The following is a 17,533-nucleotide window of genomic DNA, read 5'->3' on the forward strand; positions in this document are numbered from 1 at the left end:
ATCACTTGGCTGACAAAGGTCCAGAAAAGGACCTTAGCAACTCAGGCCAGGACTTTGGGTCTAAAAGGGAGAAGGAAGCTAGCTAGGTCCCAGATTGATAGTGCCCGAGCCCCTTTCATGGAACTGGCTCCCTCTTTCTGGGCTCTCATAGTCACGGATGTCCCAAACCAAGCAGGGAAATCCAGGCTCCTTCCCTGCCAAGGCAGAACCCCAGTGGGATCCCTAGGTCACTCTGGGGATTCTTCATGATGGGTTGTTCGATGCGGCTGTAAGGCTAACAAATAGCCTCCAGAGCATGGAGGAATCTCTGTTCTTATGCCAGAGAAATGGCTCGAGCTGAACCCCAGAGGAGGGGGCACCAAATTCCCAGGCCTGACTTCAGTCAGTCAGTCAATCGTATTTACTGAGTGCTTACTGCATGCAGAGAACTGTACTAAACGCTTAGGAGGGTACAATATAATATAATAGACATAGCCATCCCCTGCCCACAACAAGCTTACAGTCTATAGACTTCAGGACTTTCACCCTCCTACATCTCCACAGCCCCCACCCAGGGCTGCTGGCTCCCAGTGGCTCCTCCCCTATGCGGCCAGGCCAGGTTTACCCGGCGGTCCTGTTTCCAAAATACTTTTTCATCCTTAAAACCCCAACTTTCTGAATTTAGCCATGGAGCAGTACTTGAAAACACAACGACTTCTGTAACTTAGTACAAAATGTCTCTGGGGAATTTGAATTAAAAATTAAAAAAAACCCCAAAACAACAGGAACTCCCGCACTTTAGCAGTTGTTTGACAGAGATTTTATGAACACATTAATTCATTAAAAGGCTTTGTTCATTCTAATTGGCCAAGGACTCTTTCCCCTTAGACAAAATAAGTGCATATTTAACAGATATGCTCAATATAGCTATCTTCTCAAATAGCCAAGTGATCCATATGCCCTTATTGTATGCTGCAAACTCAAAGTTTTATTTCTGACAGGCATCGTTTTATAAAAATGGAGTTTAGAGTTTTATGGGATGTTCAGCTGTTGTGAAAAGGAACACTCACTAAATGCTTTCCTCACATCACTGGGAAGAAAGGTTAGGAATATTGATAAATTAGTATAATTCAGTCTAAAGGAGTAACTTTTCATTAAGATGAAGAGAAGAGATTCCCATCTCAGTTGGCACATATGTTTCAGTCATTCTGACATCTCAGGCAGACAAGATTGCATCTCTTTAACACTGTCAGGACTCATGAGAATTTGAAGTTCTGAGAGACTTCAAATGTCAAATTTTTTAAAGGGAGCAAATACTGTGTAGAAATCTGTAGGGACATTTTAAATGCCTGCATGCTGCAGATTCTTGCTGTCCCAACTTTTTTTTCAAGATTTTAGATTAAGGCCGCTGGAGGGGAACCGCGTCCAATTATATTTTTCTAAATGGTGGACCTCACACGCTATTGAAAGTCATAGAAATAAATGTGAACATGCTGCAAAACGTGGTAAGGAACAGCCCCGATATTGAGAAGCAGATTTGCATAAATGGATCTTCAATATTGATGTCACATATGACACATTTCTCTCTCTGAATCAAACCAAGTAGAGTGCTACCAGTTCCTCTCTAATAACAATGCCTATTTCTCAGAGTTTTTATGACATTGTTCTACCACCTTACTCACACACTCCACCCTCTCCAGAGCTCTTACCCAGAGCCTGGCCCACGGTCCTTCTTCCTGAAAGACACTCTTTAATAGAAACATTCACCCAAATGGTTTTATTTTGGAACAACCAGCGTGCAGTTTGCTTTTTACCTTCAGTGTTGGGCTTTTTCATTTCTTCCACCCTAATTAGTTTCTTTCTGACTCTGCGAGTAGAGTTAACCAGCTTGTGTAACCTCTTAAACTTCACCGCCTCCTCTGTTTCATCATCCGATTGTTCTCTTGACTGGCAAAGAAACAAAGGAAACGTTAATCAAATAATTGCTCCATGGCTTAATCCTTGATGCCGCACCAAGTTAACCCCATCCCAAGACCAATCAGAAGCAAGACAATTTCTTCAAGGAGTCGGTGGCCCCGATTTTGACAGGCACTATCGCAAGAGGATTTTAAGTGACCGGCCGGGGCTAGCAGGCTCCACATACCATTTTAACATCTAAGTCTGTGTAAAATTAAGTCCTAAGCACTGACACACATAAATTCCACCCCTTGCATTCCATGCATTTTGTCTCAACTACTTCCATGTCCTCCTTTCAAGTGGCTCGGGCAGGGCTTTCCTCTCCAGGGCTGTGCTTGTAATTCCAGTTCGGCTGCTGTGGTTTGGGTCAGGCACTCATCTGTCTGGCCCATCAGAACTTGTCGTTTCGCGTGGTCACCAACGGCTTCTCCAAACCCAAGCTCTGTTGGCTTTTTCCAGTCGTCCCAGAAAAATAAAAACAGCAGGGCGGCGAAGGGACGAGATGCAAAAGACAATCTTCAACCAGCTCTGACAGAAAGAGCTGCCACTCTGCAGCCACCGCTCTCCCCCTTCTGACTCTTTCTGAAGACGCACAAAAGCCAGCAGGAGGCCAGACCCAGCATTCCTCCAACAGTGACCAAGGGAAAATGCTGACCTTTTCGGCTATATAGTACAGTCCATATTCCCCAGCATCCCGTTTCGTCTCACATCTGATCAAGTATGCTCCATCCCAGCTGTTTTCCCTCAAGTATCAAACATTACAGAGACAAAAAAAATTCACTCTCTAGCAGCAGTGACACAGGCTAAAACAATTCTCTCCTTGTGAACTAAATGAGAGCTTCATTTCCAAGCCAGCTCCAACATTCAATATGTGACTTCCTCTGTTTTATCTTCTCAAAATGTAAAAGAAAAAAATCACTCTTCCCCAAGTGACAGCACAGCACTGGCACTGTACACGAAACATTCCGGGTGAGGGAGTGCAGAGTGCAGCTGAAGGAATGCACGAGCTGTATACCGTACTTTGTTTTTTATGTACAATCCTATCTAATCCCTCACATCCTAAAAATGTGGCAATCCTTACTCCACTTCCTTGTAATGAACTTAGTTCATCAAAGCCATGGCAATATAGTAGACCCTTAAAATAAACCCTGATTGTCCTCTCACCTCCCCCTCCAAAAAAAATCCACCATAAACACACACTCCCCCTCATCATTTCAGGGTTAAAAAGGACTTTTAAAGGACAGTCAAGTAAGACTGCAGAGGCTTTTTTTCAAGGCAAAAAATAGCCCAGCAGTAGTAATCCTGCAGTGGATACGGTAGTTGGACATCAATTAGTTGGAGAATAGCAGTTTAAAGGACAAAGTGGAAAAATGAAGAATGAAGGGTGCTGGATTTCATTCCTAGCCAATTCTCCGTTCAACCATGAATCAATCATTTTCCCAACATGAAATGGAATAATATGTATCTTCAAAGCATTTTGCAATCTTGGAGAAATGCTCTACATATGGTCAAGATTAGGACCAAATCTTGACTGTGCGTGAGCTGGGGGACAAGAATAGGATGTTTAACTTATTCCAGGGATGATACTAAAACTTCATTTCAGCCAACACAGAACAATCTCGTTTATATGCCTTTCCTCTCCCCGCCCTTTCCCCACACTTATCTGGATCTCTGGTTTGTCCAAACATCTTTACTGTGGGCTGTTCAGTGCTGAAGAAGAAGGGAGAGTTCAAGACAGAAAGCTGGGCCCAAGAAGGTGGGAAGGGGGTGAATGGAAATACAGGATAGGGTTGCCAGGAGGAGTGAAAGCAGAGTGAGCCTTCTATATTTTCCCCTTCAATAAAATTGAGCCCCTTCACCCCTCTATTCCCTATCCTGCCCTTGCCTCCACTTTGGTAGTTTCTGAGGTCACTGGAGCCCCACTTTCATGAAAAAATCAGCAATGACCCCTCTCCCCTGGAGCCAACTATCCTAAAAGAAAGCAGTGGTTTGAACGCTAGTGACATCACTAAATTTGGACAATACATGGAATCACTTTGGCTCAAACTGGCAGGGGTCTGGTCAGGCTCGATGCTCCTGGGGAACTCACTGCCTTGACTCACAAGGAGAGACTGCTCTCTCTCCATCTCCATGCCTTCCTGAAGGGTTCAATGACAGCAGGGTGGTACCGGCCCTAGATTGGGCCTAGATATAGGAGATGGGCAATGGGCACCCACTGGGGATATGATTGGCAAGGTGAGTGGGGTGGAATGGCTTGGCTAGATGAAGAGTAGAGCAGAGAGAGGAGTGCAGGACAAGTATAAACTCTACACTAGCTGGATTTGATTACATTACACTCCAAAAGTATAATGTAGTTTCAGGCTCCTCCACCTCCTAGTTTATTCCCCATACCATGACAAATTAACACCCAAGGACTGATGGCCCCCCTGGCAGCCCTCCTCAGATGATGGCAAAACTTAATGTCCCAAGGTTTATTTGGTTTGGTACCTAGATTGTACACTCCTTTAGGGAGGGGATGGGGTTTACTTACTCTAGTGAACTCTCCCAAGTGCTCCATACAGTTGTCTGCACACAGTAAATCTTCAGTAATCACCACTGACTAATTGCTGGGGAAGGGCTTGAAATGTCAGGGCAATAGGGGAGGGAGGGTAAGTTGGGTGGAATGGCAGCTTCGTGATCCCCACCCCCAAACCATACAAATCCCTGGAAGTCCTGAAGGATACCACCACCCACTGATTCCCCGGCACCAATCTGCTGTTGCATCCGTGGTAAACACTTAACACCAAGCACAGGAGACTGGCTTAATTCTCTCATTTTCTGTTACTGCCTAGGGTCCCAGTTAGGTGGATGTGCTAATAACCTCTCTGACGTAGTGTTCATGAGCAACGGCATGGATCAAAGGTGAGCAGCTACAAAGATTAGCAGATAGAGGAAGAAGACGACGACGCAGAAGCTGGATAACCCCACAATGAAAAACCTTCTCCATGATCATTCAGAGTTGACACCACATTACCAATCATCTAAACCCTTAAATCTCCCATCATGGGTCACAAAGTAAATGATTTCAAAGAAGGGTAAGCATGGCAATCCATAAATGCTCTAATTGCACAGTTCTAGTACATCTGCAAATACTCTACAATGCCTTTTTTTTTTAAATTAACCTTAACAGTAAGTCGGAAGTAAAAAGCATGAAATAACTGCAGGTTCCTTCAAATAATATTAAATTACTCTTCAAGATGAAGCTGGGGATACTAAAGGTTAAAGCGCATCATAGTTTTAGTGAGTACAGTAACAGGGATGTACAGATCAGAAGAAGGGAGGGCTGAACTATAGGAAACAAGTATGGGAACTGTTTTATGTCTTAAAAAGGCAAAAAGCATGGCAGCTCAGTACACCATGTCAGCAAAATCTCTGGAGAAGAAAGTAGACATAATTAAATCATGACACCAGATTTACAGGCAACAACTCCTTTCGAGGTCGTTTTTCCCCACCCAAATTTATTTTGTTGCGAAATATTATACAGTTCAGGTTCTTGCTAAATCTGTCAAACGCTGCATCTCCTTTGGCGAAACATGAACTCCATAGGTCTTTGAACCGACATTATTTTTACTTCCCCGAAAAAGATTCTGGAGGTGTGTGTTCCAAATCGAGTCAAAATTTCTCCTTTCAGTGCCCTGCCCTTGGATGCTAGACAATACTGCCCCAGCTGCAACTTTTCACATTAGGAGCAACTGTACAACTATACAGGAGATTAAGATAAGATATGCTAAATGAATATGAAGTCATTTTGGGAAGGTCTCCTTCGGGCCAAGTATCTTCTTGACAGCTTCAAAATTAATCTGAAGGAGCACGTCTACCGATAAAGAGGAGATGATGCTTCTCCTCTACCTTAGGGGAAAAATATAAATTCAGAACACGACTGTTTTGAAGGGAAATGGTGCAGCACGGAAAGTATACCACTTCATCACAGTTGTAATTAATTATGGAATTTCTTAAGCCCGTACTATGTGCCAAGCACTATTCTAAGTACTAGGGAAGACACGAGTTAATCAGTTTGAACACAGTCCCTGTCCCACTTGGGATTCACAGTGTAAGCTGTAGGGGGAACAGCTATTCAATTCCCATTTTACAGATGAGGAAACAGAAACAGAGAAGTTAAGTGGCTTGCCCAAGGGCACACAGCAGACATATGGCAGAGGCAGGATTAGAACCTAGTCCCTCTAACTCTCAGGCCTGTGCTCTTTCCACTAGGTCACGCTGCTTCTTTTATGTGACAACTGATGTCATATGTTTTCCACTGGGAAAGAAACCTAAAATCCCCATCTTTAGATCTGATTTTTAAATGTGACTGAGATGGGAGGACTTAAAGTCCTGCTCCCCATTCCATTGGCCTTATTTTCTGGACATAGCAACTCTAGAAAACAATAGAAGATATACCGAAACAGTCTCCCTCCTTCCCTCCCTCAACCAGGGACTCCTCCCGAACAAGGCTTCAGAGCAGGAGGAAATGAAGAAAACCTGAATGTCAATAAATAGCTTCCTGCAGGGAATGGTCTCCTGGGCTATTGGAAAAGAACAGCTTTTTGTAATTTTCTACATAGTAGGTGTCCTGCGGTCAGAGCCACCTGGCAGTCCAGGGGCTATTGTGTAGAAGGGTTTCTCTGCATGCAACATAATGTTTTTGGATCACACTGAATTTTGCTATGGTACGGCTCCCTTCTATCACAAATTGAGCTCCATCATCTGAACCTCCTTCCCCACCACCCCCTGCCCAAGCAGCACCAGAGAAGGGTAACCCACATATCCCAAACGATGAGAAAAAGGGGATGTAGAGTACTGTAAATAGAAACAGCTTCAACTTCAGCCTCACTGCTGTAGATTTTTCCACCAGAGAGTCCACATGGGCTCAACTTTTAATTATTTTGGCTAGTGCTATATGTAGTAATTCTGTGGTAAATGCCGGAGTGTTTCCTTTCTTGTTTCCATAGCAACATTACATCAGCTTGCAGACAGCTGGCTCCACAGTTTCAAACCATAACAAATTGACCAAGTCAATACGCAAAATTATACTTGCTTTAAAGAGATAGTGCACCATTCAGCTGCCAGAGTGCCGAATGAGAAACCTATGGGGCTCATTTGGCATGAATACTGAGGCGGAGCCTTCTTCGTTCTCAGCTTCTTTTGGAACAAGTGCATCCTCAACACATCTGCAATGTTCTAATACAGAAGACATTGAGCCAGCTTGGAGAAGCCTTTATTACACAACCACATGAAGGACTACAGGGAAACAGGAACAAAATCAACAGCATCTGTAAATACTGAGATTGGTACAGTACTTAGCCAGCTGCATCTGTTCCACACCAAACTGCTATTAAAGGCTAAACTTCAACTTGCTGTTGCAGGTTTGGGAACAAGGCTACCCCAATCATTTATGTCAAACGATTCCCACAGTCAGGATGCCACAGCACATTTCTTCCCCCAAACCTGTATGGCACAGCAGTTCCCGCACAGAATTACCACTCGCTAACAAGCGGGGAGCCATATAGAGGCAGTGGCTACTTTATGCGCTTGGACCTGTGACCTTTGGGCATTTGACAATCACCCCACCCTCAGTCTTACAGCACTTATGCACATATCTACAAAATATATTAGAAATTATTAATTTATATTAATGTCTGTCTCACTCTCTAGACTATAAGCTCATTGTGGGCAGGGGACAAGTCTACTGACTCTATTGTACTGTATTCTCCCAAGCACCGTGCACATAATGCGTGCTCAGTAAATACCACTAATGATGATGAAGTAGCAATTCACTTTCTAGACCAATCCTGACCAAGACATTTTACTGAATGGGATTTACAAGAATGCTGTTTGCAAAATACATTCATTCACCACTTTCTATCTTTGCTCCTCAGTTTAAATGTCACACAAAGCCAGATCATTTGTCTTAATCTCCTCTGGTCCAGAAACAGAAAACTGCACAATATTTTAAAATGGCATTGGGAAGTAGCTTCATGTTCGCATCCATTTTTTAAAAATCTTAGACACAGCCGGATGTGCTTCTAATGTCTAGTTCACTTTAATAATGCAGCTATTTTTAGAAGACTAGGGAAACAAATCCCTTTACAGTGTGTCTATGAGGCCACAGCATAGCCCTATGTTACTTCTGATCCTCCGGGATTAAAACAACAACAAGAACAACAAAACAAAACACCATCTCTGCAATCCTAGTATCCAAGGCTACCCTCTCTTTGCTCAAGAAACGTCCCAAAAGAAATCATCCATATCATCAGCCAAACAACAGTCAGGAATGTCACCCAGGAAGGGTGGATGAGGTGGTCAGAGAGAGGAATAAACAGGAAAACAGACTGAGATAAATCAAAGAAAAGTAAGAGATAAATCAAGGATGCGAAAGAGCAGTGTGATGTCCAAGAACAGTGAAGAAGTTTCTTCTCTCCAAAATTAGAAGCACATCTTTGCATTCCTCCATGTACACTTTGTGACTTACCGGCTTCGGCATGGGGTAGGCCTAAGGCTCGGTGCTGAAGAGCGCCCCCAACTTCCCTGAATCTGACTCCTGTCCCGTCAGCGTTGTAGCTTCCAAGTGCGGATCAGGCACTCCTTTTAGTGTTAAACAAGAGTGCCAGTCCACACACAAAACCTCTCCCGAGTTACATTATCCAACGGGCCCAGACAGAGGACATGAAAACAACAACGATGCTGGCCTCAATTAGCTGCTTTCTCCTCACTGACCGATTCCCTCGTAACTTGCTAACTGCATAACTTTCAAGAAAGGCATAAGTCATCGGCTCTAAGCAAATCTTCTATTCACCACAAGGAAAAAAGGGAGTGTTGTACATGGCAAACAATCCCTGTTTTCACTGACGAAGGCTCAGTGACCTCTTGCTGGCCTCCAGTTCCTTAATTACTGTCTATGGAATTTCGATGAAAGAAAGACAGAGAATCTGTGCAAAGGCAGGACAAGGACCAATCCTGAAAAAAGAACTGCTGAAGACCACTAGAGGAAATGCACCAACTTAAAAAAAGAAAATCTTTTTTTCAGATAGTCTCCTAAAGATCCTCTGCAGGAAAACTGCCTGTTGAAAATAGATGCCTTCCGGAGGGTATTTTTGAAATGACAAAATAAAAGCTTGTGATTTTGGTTATCCCTGTGGAGAACGATCACTCTTTCAAACCGTCCTTTCCATTTTCTGTTCTTATAGTTACACTCACTTGGAGTGAGTTTTCTTCCTCCAAAACTGTTCTCATTGTCCTCTCAGCCTGCTGAATCCTCTTTTTCCCTTACGGTTTGTGTCTGGGGACAGTGCTTCGAGGCAGCCTCGTCGTTTCCTTAAGGCCTCTGGGGAATATCCAGCACATACTGTTGCTTTGGTTGAAAGCAGTACACATAAGACTGACTCGCATAGCCAAGTCCAACACACAAAACAACTACCCTAACTTTAATTGAATTTCAAACCTCAGAAGGAAAGAACAAGAGTTTATCCATTTTTCAAACCAAGGACTCTTCAAGTTAGGGAGGTAGCCTATTTTAGTGTGGGTTTTTTTTTTAATGGCATTTGTTAAGCGCTTAACTATGTGCTACATTCTGTTCTAAGCACTGGGATAGATACAAGTGTATTAGGTTGGACACAGCCCCTGTTCTGCATGGGGCTCACAGTCTAAGTAGAAGGGAGAGAAAGAGAACTGACACATAGAGAAGCTAAGTGACTTGTACAAGGTCACACAGCAAGCATTTGGTAGAGTCAAAATTGGAACCCAGGTCCTCTGATTCCCAGACCCGTGCTCTTTCCACTATGTCTCGCTGTTTCTCATGATGGTTCTAGGCTGCAACTCCATAAGTGACCTTAGACTCCATTTCTGTTGGTCACAACCTCTTCCCCTTAGTAAGATCTACATACAATGAGCAAAGATATGTATTGACCATTTATTGTGGGCGGAGCACTATACTAAGCTTTTGGCAGAGTACAATACAGTAGGGTTGGTAGACCTGATCCCTTCCCTCAAATAAGCTTATGGTCCAGTGGTGAGATGAGGCAGGGAATACGACATGAAAATACATTTCAGAGAGGGGAAACAGGCTCAGCCAGGGTGCACTCCCTCCTACTGTTAGGCTCTGAGCTCCATGTGGGACAGATACTATGTGCGACCTGATCATCTTTTATCTCGTATCTGTGTCAAAGCACAGTACAGTGCTCGGCAGATAGCAGGTGCCCAACAAATTCCTCAATTATCATCATTATAGTATTATCATTATTGCTATGAGAGGGATTCCTGCACAGCTGCCCTAGCTACACTTCAGATTCACATGGAACTAGGCTTCCTGTCCTGTAGACTGACACAATGATTGATAAATTAAGCACTGAATGGAACCCAGCCATCCTGTCCTCTTTGGGTCCCATTGTTCTGCTCTTCTGACCCCACCACTCCCCAAGCCCAAATTGTTCAGACAAGAAAGAACTAGTTTCCACATTATTCCTTGGCATGACCCCATCAGGTTCTGAAAGACTAATCAACGAATCAGTCAATGACATTTACTGAGCACTTACTGGGTGCAAAACATTGTACTGGGCGCTTGGGAAAGACCATTACCACAGAGTTGGTAAACACATTTCCAAGCATACAGAGAGACAGCATGGCTTAGCGGACCTGGAAGTTAGAAGGACCTGGGTTCTAATCCTGGTTCTGCCACATGTCTGCTGTGTGACCTTGGGAAAGTCAGTTTACTTCTCTGGGCCTCAGTTATCTCAGCTGGAAAATGGGAATTAAGTTTGTGAGCCCTATGTGGACCAGGGACTGTATCCAACCCAATTACCTTGTATTTACCCGAGCACTTAAGACAGTGCCTGGCACATAGTAAATGCTTAACAAATACCACAATTATTATTACTACTATTAAAATGGAGCTGGAGCCCCACACTACTTTCAGAACCCTAGAAGTTTGATCCTGGAAAATGTCAAACGATGCTTCTCAGCAGATATCTTCATTCATATTAGCACATGACCAAACTTGAACAAATATAACTGATGCCCAAGGTTTGACTGCTACAGAGATCAGTCATCTTTACTGAGTACTTACGGTGTGCAGAGCATGGACAATTACTCTCATCTTTGCTCTAACTCATCTAGACACTAAAGAAGCATGACACCAGCATCTTGCAGGCATGGAAACAGAAAGAAATATGAGGTAGAGCATCATCAAGAGGTTTGCTAACTCTCAAATAGCTTTCTAATTACCTTCACATCCATTTTCAATGAGACACAACATATATTTCTGCCTGGACAACGTTGACTGCAGGTTGATTAAAAAATGAGGAAGTCAACAAATCCCACCTGTCTTAACAGCCTAAGCATACCAACATCATTTTCAAGCTAATAAAATCACTTTTGTACATATTGTTATACTCAGTTGTCTCCCCTCTGTGTAATTTATTTTAATGTCTGTCTCCCCTCCTAGATTTTAGGCTTTTTTGGGGCAGGAACATGGCTACTTACATACAAAAGGTTAGTACAGTGCTTTGCACAGAGTAAGTGTTTAATAAGCCATCGATTAATTTGTTGTAGCTTGCTGGTGAATACATTCTTACTGGCTCAGCAGCTAATCAATCTATCAGTAGCAGAAGGAGTCTGCAGCAGTGAGAAGCAGTGTTGCTTAGTGTAAAGAACACGGACCTGGGAGTCAGAGGACCTAGGTCCTAATCCTAACTCTGCTACTTGCCTGCTGTGTGACCTTGGGCGAGTCACTTCACTGGTCTATGCCTCAGTGACCTCATCAGTAAAATTGGGATCAAGAGTGTGAACCCTACCTAGGACACTGGACTTTAAGACTGTAAGCCCGCTCTAGGCTATAAAATTGATATACACAGGGAATGTGTCTACTAAATCTGTTATACTGTACATTCCCAAGCACTTAGCACAATGCTCTTCACACAGTAAGTGCTCAATAAATCTGATTGATTGAAAGGGAATATGTCCAATTTGATTACCCAGTATCTACCCCAGCACTTAGTTCAGTGCCTGACACATAGGAAATGCTTAACAAGTACAAAAAAAATTAGAGTGCCTACTATACTAAGCACTTGAAAGAAGCCAATAGTTCACATATACAGTTCCTACCTTTGAGAAGTTTACAATCCAGAGGGGTGCACAGAGGCTAAAATAATTTACAGGGAGAAGTAAAAATGTAGGTTAGTGCTTCAGTCATAGGTATGTTCAAGACAGCTAAAGGTGGTTGTGAGTACATATGTGTGTAGTCAGTGCTTAGGTGGCAGTTGGGAAGATGAGACAAGGTGAGAGGAGAAATGAGTCAGGGAAGGCATCCTAGAGAAGATAGGATTTCAGAAAGGTCTGAAGATGGGGAAAGCTGTGGGTTGCAGGGCATAGATGAGAGAGTTTCAGGCAGAAGGAAGAGATGAGAGTAGGGCATAATGAGTTGGTTAGGTTGAAGGCAGAGAAAAGTGATACTGGGATGTAGTAAGAAAGGAGCATTGATGAATATAGGGAGAGAGTTTATAACAATAGTAACAAATAATATTTGTTAAGTGTTTACTATGTGTCAAGTTCTGCACTAAGTACTGGGGTAAATGCAAGATAATCAGATCAGACGTAGTCCCTGTCCCACAGGAGAGTTCGTTTAAGCCAGTGGTTGGGAGTTTCTGCTTGATGCAGGAAGAAATGGGCAACCACTGAAAGATTTTGAGGAATGGGGACCATGTGTGCACAGCTGATATCTGTAACCTAGAGAGATGGCTGCTATCCCTCCTTCTCCTCTTCCTAAACTGAATCTTACTGATCTTTGGGCACTGACATAAGGCTACCCAAGCCTGAGGCAGGACTGGGGTAGAGGAAGTCTAAAATGTTTTCTGTCAATCTGGGACACAGGATGACATCAGAGCTCTGGCAATAGGTTGGATGGGACTAGAGATATATTAGAAACCAGGTCCTTGGGCCTGGTAGTCAGATGGATGTGAGTTCTAATCTCAGTTCTGCCACTTGTCTGTTGTGTGACCTTGGGCAAGTTACTTAGACTCTCTATGCCTCAATTACTTCATCTGTAAAATGGGGATTAAGGCTGTGAGCTCCACATGGGGCAACCTCATTACCTTGTATCAATCCCAGTGCTTAGAACAATGCTTGGTACATAATAAGCATTTAACAAATACCATAATTATTATTTATTATTATTTGTATATGACTCCCTGAAGTTTGGTTTATTTGAAAATCTCAGTCATTGCTAATGTCAGGAGAGTGCTAATTATGAAGCTTGTCCCTTGAAGATTAGCTTCAAAATGGCATTTTCTACTGAAAACTTAGCTGCCCAAAACACATTCATCTCACGCAGATATCCCCAAAGATTGATGCTAAGATGTCCTGGTGGTGTGGTGTTGTTGCTAGTAAATAGCCCATGAGACCCATCAGTAATCCTATAGCCTGCCTTCCAAGTTTGATTTCACAATCCTCCTCAACACGCCTGACCTGGTCCCAGGAGTGATAAAGTCCGAGGTCACACCCTACCTTGGGGGTAGCGTGCCGGTTGCTATCCCACCATATGGTTGGCTAGCCAACTCTTGGAAGCTTTATCATTTTCCCAAATGTTATTGACAACAAAGCAAAGAGATTGCCATGGCAGGGGACAGCAGTGAAAAATGGACAGCAACGTGACTAATGAATTGAACCAAAAAGAGACCTGCTGATATAAGTAAATTAGGAAGGGAAAAAAAGTTTCTGACCAGAAGTAATGTGCAAAATATAAAACACATTGTGTTATTTACAGAGTCAGAAAAGGATTCAAGTCTCTTTAGTAAGAAATATTTTGCTCATTATCTGTTGACATCATTGCCCTCAGAAATTAGGGAGAGATTTTGTGAGAAATATGGGAAAAATATGAGATTCCATTCTCTCCCAGGGGTTCTGTGAAATGCTGAAATAATCTCTTAGGCAACTGCACATTTTAACTAGTTGTAGGAAGGCTAGTAAAAAAAAGACAACTCTAACAGGAAATGTGTTCAGTTTTTATGTTGGGTATATGGCAGTGTTTAGTGACACTGTAATCTCTTTAGGGCAAGGGTGATTGTTCTATGTACATTTATAGCATATTCATAACTTAAACACCACAAGGGAAAGGGCAGATGGATTCATTCCTATTAAAAATATTTTCAATACTGTAGCTGCTGCAATCAAATCCACTCACTACCTAACCTTATGGGTCTTGAACTTTTCACCTCCTCAAAACACCCCCTAATGAGTAGGGCCAAAACAACTGAATCCTAGACCCAGGAATGGAGTACCTAGGGACACCAACCTCATAACAATAATAATTGTGGTGCTTTAAGTATTTACCATGTACAAAGCACTACTAAGTGCTCCAGTAGATACAAGATAATTAGGTCAGTCACTCTTCCTGTCCCATATGGGGCTAACATTCTAAATAGGAGAGAGAACAGGTTTTGAAACCCCATTTTACAGTTGAGGCAACTGAGGCACAGAGAAGTTAAGTGTCTTGCCCAAAGTCACACAGCAGGCAAATGGCAAAGCAAGATTAGAAACCAGATCCTTTGACTCTTGGGACTATGTTTTTTTCAAGTGTTATGGAACTTGTCCAAAGTTGCACCACAGGTTGGGTGACCGGGCTGGGCAAGAACCAAGTCTTCTAACTCCTAGTCCCATGAACTTTCCATTCACTCATACAATCATATTGATTGAGTGCTTATTGTGTGCAGAGCACTGTATTAAGCGCTTGGGAAAGTTCAATATAACAATAAACAGTGGCATTCCCTGTCCACAACAAGCTTATGGTGTAGGTGGGGGAGACAGAAATCAATACAAGTAAATAAAATGACAGATATGTACAAAAGTGTGTGGGGCTGGGAAGGTGGAAGAGCAAAGGGAGTAAGTCAGGGTGAAGGAGCCTCCCTAAAAATGTCAGAGATGGTTGACTTCAACAATACAGTTCCCTCACTTAGGAGGGAAGGTAATTTGAATTACAAACTCTCCTGCAACCTAGAATAGAGAAACATCAATTTCTTAGGGCAGAAAGTGGTAAATGGAAAGTATTTCGGCTTACCACAGAAAAAGATGATTCAAAGTGTGGCTGCCAAGTAGGGCAATTACAGTAGAAAAAAGGCGTGTGGGGATGGTGGAGGTGGGGGTGGGGGTTGTCTCCATTTCTGGGATTGATTAAAATTTTGTCCGGAAGCGATAAGTCTCAGAAGGGATTGGGTGGTGGTGGAGGAGAAACCAAATTACTATAATGGCATCTCCTACAGGCTGATTCATATAGTAGGCATGGTGAGTTATTCACATGAAGCTTCTATCCTCATCCAGCCAAATGTAGATGCTAAATGGCAGCCAGAGAGATGCTGTATTTGCAAAACTCTTGTCTATGAAGCAATCTCATACATCCAAAACAGTAACGGTCATTTGGCATAGTGATAATACAGCAATTTCACTCTCATTGTCAAATTTTAAGTGCTTTTTACTGCATCAACAACAACAAAAAAAGCCTCCTTGCATAAAAGCAGCATGGCCTAATGGAAAGGGCATGGACCTGGGAGTCTGAGGACTTCGGTGCTAATCCTGGCTCTGAGACTTGCCTGTTTTTTGACCATGGGAAAGTCGCTTAATCTCTCAATGCTTGTTTCCTCATCTGTAAAATGGGGATTCAATATCTGTTCTCCTTCCTACTTAGACTTTAAACCCCATGTGGGACAGGGACTCTGTCCAACTTGATTATCATGAACCTACCCAAGTACTTACTACACTGGTTGGCATATAGTAAGCACTTAATACCTCCATTATTCCAATTATCATTATAAAAATTACGTGAACATATCTACAACCCATTACTGGACAGGGATTGTCGCTATCTGTTGCCGAATTTGTACATTCCAAGTGCTTAGTACAGTGCTCTGCACATAGTAAGTGCTCAATTAATACTATTGAATGAATGAACAAAAATATCCCACTGGCACTTTGAGTCACTATATCTAAAACTGAATGTTTAAAACTGAACTCCTTATCTTCCCTCCCATTTCCCCCACTCTACCTAACTTTCCCATTGCTCCTGACACCACCACCATCTTCCCTTATCTCTGAAGCCTGCAACTGTGGCAATATGTTGGGATTCAACTTTCTCTTTCAATTCCCACATTCTGTATATTACTAAATCCTGTCCATTTTTCCTCCACAACATTTCCTGAATCCACCCTCTTCCCTCCATCCAAATGGTCATTATCCCGGTTCAGTCACCCATTGTATCTACAGGCTGGACTACTGTTCCAACATTCATGCAGTTCCAGGATTCAAAAAACTAATCAAAACTATAAGAAAATACTCAATCCTTCACTATGCATTTTGAATAGCTGACAGACCATGGTCTACAGTCTATAGTCTGGCTAGTTAAGTTAGCCATGGTCAGTTAGTTTGTGATGGTATTTGCTAAGTGCTTCTATTTGCCAAGGACTGTGCTAGATGCTGGGATCAATCCTAGCAGCAAAACCAGAAATATTTTTTACTGGAATGCCCCTACTGTCACACACACTATGCTGGGCGTGCAGTGTAAAGTGATGATGTCACAGGCGGGGTCCAAGGTCAGGCTCCACAAAACTTCACTCTGTTGGCTAGCTGCTGAGCAGGCGACAGAAACCATGGGAAAGAGGCAATTCTCCTCCCTGCTTCTCCCTGCTGCACCCAGTGGGGGCATGGACCCCCTGGGCAGGGAGTGCAGGGGCCACTAGGCCGGAGCCACCAGGCCGGAGCCACCCTCTTGCTGGGACCCACTATCTCCCTTCTCTAATCTGGACGATGGGATGGCGATGGCACCAGTAGTGACAGGAAGGTAGGATTGAGGAAGGAGTAGGATCTAGTCTCCGGAGAGCGTCAGGGGGCAATAATGGGGTCGGGGGGGGGGGGGGGAATGCAAGACTGGTAGCTGAAAAATGCTCCCCACTGGCCAAAATGACCACTGTCGTCAAACCAGACTGCGATGGTGGGTCTAGTCTTTTTCCTGATCCTGGAGAGCCGAGTTCCAGCCCATTCTACCTTGCCCTCTAGCACTAAACACAAGATAATCTGATTGAACATATTCCCTGGTTTACTGTGCACACAGTTCTTACTGTTTACAGACCACTTGGGAGAATACATTATGAGTTGGTAATTAATCAATCATACTTAGACACAGTAACTGCCTACAAGGAGCTCACAGTCTAAACGGGAGATGGACAATGAAATAAATTATAGCTGATAGGGGAAATGGGGAGGAATGGCAGGCAATAAGGATATAATGACATACATTCTCCCCAGTTTTTAAAATGTGCCTTACAAGAGTAAATGTGAGGACCCACCCTCTCTTCCTGAGTTAGTACAATGTACAATGTTTTCTAAATTAGATTTCCAATAGTTCAACCTATCACCTGTCTCTCAATACATTTATTTTTCCTCATATTAACCACAGATTACAAATTCAGATTCTTGAGTTCCTCCATATTTATGACACCCTAGTTTTAGAGTTATTACATTATTAAAAACAAGGAACTGTGATTATATTCTAATTGAAAAGTAGGGATTCCCATAGGAATTTACT

At 43.0% G+C, this 17,533-nt stretch overlaps 1 protein-coding gene across 7 annotated transcripts in view; it reads right to left on the reverse strand.

Annotated features, from left to right (window-relative positions):
* The window catches only part of SASH1 (SAM and SH3 domain containing 1), a 913,623-nt gene that overhangs the window by 43,620 nt on the left and 852,470 nt on the right, over nt 1-17,533 (reverse strand). For 4 of the 7 annotated variants that reach the window (XM_029056633.2, XM_029056623.2, XM_029056651.2 and 1 more), the window contains one exon: nt 1,794-1,926. In XM_029056633.2, the coding sequence (XP_028912466.1) occupies nt 1,794-1,926 (133 nt within the window). Of the gene's footprint in view, nt 1-1,793; nt 1,927-2,122; nt 2,776-8,443; nt 8,716-17,533 lie in introns of those variants that run through there. The other 3 variants (XM_029056657.2, XM_029056663.2, XM_029056661.2) reach the window with 3 other exon arrangements.

This window comes from Ornithorhynchus anatinus, chromosome 2 (assembly GCF_004115215.2).
Source record: "Ornithorhynchus anatinus isolate Pmale09 chromosome 2, mOrnAna1.pri.v4, whole genome shotgun sequence".
Lineage (NCBI taxonomy): Eukaryota > Metazoa > Chordata > Mammalia > Monotremata > Ornithorhynchidae > Ornithorhynchus > Ornithorhynchus anatinus.